The sequence below is a fragment of the Tupaia chinensis genome, unplaced genomic scaffold (assembly GCF_000334495.1).
Source record: "Tupaia chinensis unplaced genomic scaffold, TupChi_1.0 Scaffold000242_1, whole genome shotgun sequence".
NCBI classification, from domain to species: domain Eukaryota; kingdom Metazoa; phylum Chordata; class Mammalia; order Scandentia; family Tupaiidae; genus Tupaia; species Tupaia belangeri.
Genome location: NW_006159720.1, coordinates 648595 through 654403, shown reverse-complemented (window position 1 = coordinate 654403; position 5809 = coordinate 648595). Strand labels below are relative to the sequence as shown.

The window sequence follows — 5809 nt, the reverse complement described above, 5'->3', positions numbered from 1 at the left end:
GTCGGGGGATTTTGGAGAAATCTTGCTACAACTATGTATGAGAAAACCATGTAATTCTTTTATAGTAATATATCAGGGAGTCAGAGGGGGGTCACTTCCCAGCAAGGCTATCACAGTCCCGGAGCGAATAGCAGGCGGCCTTGCCAACATGCTAAGTGACCCAAGCTTGTTCCATGGTCAGGGGGCGTACAGTCGTGGCCTTGCCAGCTCACTGAACCGACTGGAAGCGATGCTCAAAGGTCAAGGGGCTCAGACGGGTCCTGGAGCCCCGCCGGGTCGGACTCCTCCAGAACTACATTCTGATATATGGTAAAAGGTTCATTATGATATCAATGATAATTATTGGTTACTAAACAAATATATCCTAAATAGTTACGGTTCTGGGTGAAGAAAATATAGCATCGAAAATAGACTCAATCACTGACCTTCTAAGACGTACAGTAAAGTTTTAAGTATGATAAAAAGGACAAAAAGGCCAAGAGATTCTTGAGAGCAAGAAAAAGCCTATTCAGTACTAGCTCAGAGGTGAGCTGAAATAAAAAGCCAGAGAGAATTCTAATGCCACTTATTTGATACAAGTTGTATTTAATAGCTTAAATACTAACTATAAAATTTATTTTCTCAATATACTTCAAGTAATGGCTAAAAACATCCTCAAAATATTATGTAAGAATTAATTTTACTGACAATTTTTGTCCATTATTTGATATGTTTACTGAGCTGATATGACGGTGCCTCTCCAAGGTGTGCTCTAGGAATAGCAGTAAGAGATACCAATAAATATTGTTCAATATGAAGTTCCCAGTATACTTACAAGATTCTGTCTGTGAATTTGATTAGTAAACTTCTGAAACAATTGTATAGCATCCAAAACTTCAAAATCCACTTAATTCTCACTAATACATGACTTCATACAAAGGTCTGTGGAGAGTAGAGATGAGTAAAACCTCACAAGTGATTCACTGTTCATGCCTGCATCGTATCTTCATTTTTTAAATCAGTATATACATGTATGCTAAGCAGTGATGATATGCTAATAAAATGAAATGTGTTCCTATCCTTGTAGAAATAATGTGTGAGGAACAGAAAGTATTAATACTTATGTCATTGTGATGCAATCAACTAAAGAATAAATTAGAAATATATAGTGTTCTGGTAACATTGGGGAGAAAGAGATGACTTCAGTCTCAGGTACGGGGGCAATGGGATGAGAAATAGTTCCAATGCAATGAGCTTTAACCAGGGCCTTGTATGTTAACTAGATATTGAAAGGGAAAACAAGAGAGGGGAGCTATATCTAAGTTCTATGGATGAATATACATATAGACCTAGGTAGAAGTAGAGAGAAAGAATAATTATGAGGATACAAATATAATAGTGATATGATACAAAGGCAAAAAAACTAAAGACTTAATAGAAGTAGAAGATGAAACTAGTTTAGAATTTATTAAGAATAATATATTTTAGATTAAAATGACTTAAATTGACACTAATATGCTTGACTTTCATAGAATCTAAGCCAGTAACAGCCTCTCAGGAAATGTCCAGCACAAACGGCACTGCAATAACAGAATTCATTCTGCTGGGGCTCACAGACCGCCCAGAGCTCCAGCCTCTCCTCTTCGTGCTGTTTCTGGCTATTTATCTTGTCACTCTCTTGGGCAACCTAGGCATGATAGTGTTAATCAGACTGAATTCTCGCCTTCACACACCCATGTACTTCTTCCTCACTAACTTGGCCATTGTGGACTTGTGTTACACCTCGAATGCAACCCCACAGATGTTGACTAATTTCTTATCAGAGAAGAAGACGATCTCCTTTGCTGGCTGCTTCACACAGTGTTACATTTTCATTGCACTTCTCCTCACTGAGTTTTACATGCTGGCAGTGATGGCCTATGACCGCTACGTGGCCATTTGCAACCCCCTGCGCTACAGTGTGAGGATGTCCAGGTGCGTATGCATCTGCTTGGCCATGTTTCCATACATCTATGGCTTCTCAGATGGGCTGCTCCAGGCCATCCTGACCTTCCGCCTGAACTTCTGTAGATCCAATGTCATCAACCACTTCTACTGTGCTGACCCACCACTCATTAAACTTTCTTGCTCTGACACTTATGTCAAAGAACATGCCATGCTCATATCAGCTGGCTTCAATCTCTCCAACTCCCTCACCATCATCCTGGTGTCTTATGCCTTCATTATTGGGGCCATTCTTAGGATCAAATCTGCAGAGGGAAGGCACAAGGCATTCTCCACCTGTGGTTCCCACATGATGGCTGTAGCACTGTTCTATGGGACACTCTTCTGTATGTATATAAGACCACCCACAGATAAGACAGTTGAGGAATCCAAAATCATAGCAGTTTTCTACACCTTTGTAAGTCCATTACTTAATCCATTGATCTACAGTCTGCGGAACAAAGATGTCAAGCAGGCTTTGAAGAATGTTCTCAGAAGAAGTAACACCACAAACATGTAAAGATTTCACTTTGTAATAAATTATTACTCTATACTTTATCTAAAATTACAGACTATGATGATGGATTTTAGTTGAAAAAATAAGACACTTCTTTTTCTTCTTTTTTTTTTTAATTAAGGGAGATTTTTGCTCTAGGGTGTATGCACTCATTGGAGAGATAGGGAAAAAAAAGAGAAAGAAAATGAGAAATCACCCCCAGAAAGATGGCCACACTGCAATTCCTTGTCCTTCATTCTCCTCTTGGGATTTTGTACATGCACACACATGCAGCTAGTGTGAGTTTTAAGCTGCCAGGTCCATGACATGAACTGTGGTTGACTTTGTGGGAATCCAATGACATAACCATGACACCATCTGTGGATCCCACATATTTCTAGTCTTTTTCCATGAACTATGTTCCAAGGGGCAGCAGCATAGATATTATATTACCTCAGAGGCTGTCAGAAACACATAGTCATATTTTGTACCTCTGATTTACTGCATCCAAAACTATTTTTTGCCTAAATCCCTGGGTGATCTGTAAGCCCACTTAGTGTTTTGAAGTATTGTTCTAGGTGGAAACTCACAAGTGGGATTCCAGCAACACTGGTGTGCTCTTACTGTTTACAGAGTAAACAAAATAAACATACGGTCTGCTCAGTATCTTGAATTCATTCATATTCCCATCTGGCTCTTTTGTTAGGATCCTTAAGAAACACATTTTTTTTGCACTATATAATAAGTAAACCCAAAATCTATGAGTCAATATTGTCTTTTTTTGTCCTCTGAATATGGTTGTGTGGTTGGTGTGGCAATGGAGAAAGAGGGAAGCATAATGTCCATCCTTTCCACAGGCTTCAGTTTGTGGATCTAGCTCTCTGAGCAGCAGGGAGCTGCCTCCTCCACTGAATCTCCAGGCTCTGCACATTATTTTCTTGATCAACTGTTTTTAAAAATTTGAGAACTTGGTAGTGACAAGAAGGACTATGTCAAAAGCAATAAATAAACTATGAAAGCAATGAGTTATACCAGAGAGAATATCTATCTTGATTTGAATATGCCTTCGGTTCCTAAATATATTTAGGTGAGTACTGTTAATTCTCTCCTTTCTGAGCATAGTTCTCTAACATAGCCTATTTGTGCATCATGGAAGAAGTGAAGATTTGGTCTTGATAAGGAAAAACAGTTCTTCTAGTATATTCAAAAATACCTACAAAATAAAATGATTTTCTTCACATCCTGTGCTAAAATAAATGATTTAAGAAACAATAAAAGATTTTTCTTCTCTACAAAATCTTTTTTTACTGTCCTAAAATGATGAATATTTTCTAAATTCCTTTCTTAAAACACAAACCCTGCCATTTAACCTTAGAATCTAGTAGGTATTAATTCATGTGTAAATAAATACATATTAAGTTGTACATTAACTATCTTTATCATAAAACATGTCTCTTTCTTTTTTTAATGCAGGAAAACCCCTCAAACTATGCAACAGAAACAATTTATTTTAAATATTTGGTAATATTTCATAATTTCTATTTCTACAAAAGTAGAATGCAGCTGGATCTCAGTACTGTGTACTTCAATCTTGCTGTTTTGATTTTTGAATTTTAGTACACTCTTTTTTAAATTTTACAATTTCTTAGTTACATTGAATTGTTGTACATCTTTATGGCATATAATATGTTTTTCAAAGCACACATGTACTGTGTGATGATTAAAACAACGATTTTTACCGTATACTTTATTTTAGAGAGATTTTTGCTATAGGGCACATGTGCTTACCAGAGAGACAGAGACAGAAAGCAAGAAATCACCTGCCTACCTCACGGAGGATGGCCACGCCTCCTTTCTACTTTTTCCTCTTAGAATTTTGGGCAGGCACACATGCCACTGGTGAGAATTGCAAGCCTCTGGGTCTGGATCTCTACTATATACTTCATTTCCAACAAAGTACTTTACATTGTTATATCTGTTAAATACTTTTTCCCTGAGCCCCTCTCACCCATCTTCCACCATCCATTCCCCTCCCACACAGTCTCTGATATCTACCCTTGTCCTCTCTACTATTATGTCTTCAAATATTTAAATTTCTGCCATGGAGTACAGCATTCAGTATAGACTGGATGGAGACACATAATGTTGATTTTTTTGTAATCTGGTTTATTTCACTTAGCATTAATTCTATATGCAACCACTTAGCAGGTTTTAGTTGTTGCTGTTGTTTGTTTGCCTGTTTGTTTTATAGATTCCTTAGAATTTACTGATTATCATAAATAAGAGGTTTGCATTTTTTTCCAATTTTTATGAGTTGTATTATTTTCTTTATTGTGCTAGCTTAGATTATTTATACAGTGCTGAATAAAAGCAGTAAAAATAGTTGTCCCTGTTTTACTCTCCATTTTAATGTATCACCAGGTATTATGAAGTTAGCTGTAGATTTTTTTCATAGATGTTCTTCATCTAACTGAACAAGTATCCCTATACTCTTGCTTTGCTGAGAAGTTTTGCATTGATGGGTATTGAACTGTGTGAATTGCATCAACTAATTGATCTTTTGGTCATTTCCTCCATTCTATTAATGTGTCGAAACATGTTAACTTATTCTTCATTCTTGAGGTTATATAAAATTGGTATTATGAACCAATGGATTAGATTTATTAAAATATTAGTTACATACAGTATTTTTATATTTATTCAGAAGTTATATTTGCTCTATAACTTTCTGGTCTTGTAATATCTTTATCTGATTTAATATTATAATTATGCTGGTCTCATAAAATAAGTTGGGAAATGTTCCTCATTTCTCCATTTTCTGGGAGAGTTTGGGCAAGATTTGTGTTATATCTTGCTTTAATATATGATAGGATTTTTAAATGAAATGAGTTGTTTGGAATTTTTGTTGTGATGGCTTTTTAACTGTGAATGCAATGTTGCTAATAGGTAGAAGGCTTTTCAAGTATTCTGTTTTTGCCTATTTTGGTGTTTTGTTTAGAGAAAATGCAGTAAAATAGTAAGACATTTCGAAATATGCACCGAGAGGCATGCAGATGTGGGACTTCTACTATGCTCAGTTAACTCTGTGAAGTTCCTGAACAGTAAAGGAGAAACATTCTCAAGCCAGTTTATAGAGCCTAAGCTATAAATTTACTTAAATGCATTGTAAAAATATTTGAAAATCTGATTAAGAAAAGTACCTCTGGTTGACTAGTAAACTTCTGGTCACCTGGGAAGTTTAACTCATGAAGAAGTTGATAGTTGTGTTGAAAAGACAACCAGGATCAGCAAGTGACAAGAAGGTTAAGGAGGACTGGATCCACATGGTCAACTACGCTATTTGAGTCCCAG

General features: G+C 36.4%; 1 protein-coding gene across 1 annotated transcript; it reads left to right on the top strand.

Annotated features, from left to right (window-relative positions):
- Positions 1 to 1540: 1540 nt before the first annotated feature.
- Positions 1541 to 2482, top strand: LOC102492264 (olfactory receptor 5M11). Its single transcript, XM_006148766.1, has one exon. The coding sequence runs from the start codon at positions 1541 to 1543 to the stop codon at positions 2480 to 2482; it is 942 nt and encodes a 313-aa protein (XP_006148828.1).
- Positions 2483 to 5809: the final 3327 nt, after the last annotated feature.

Coding starts and splice junctions, on each gene's coding strand:
- LOC102492264 (XM_006148766.1), top strand. CDS start 1,541: ATGTCCAGCACAAACGGCACTGCAATAACAGAATTCATTCTGCTGGGG.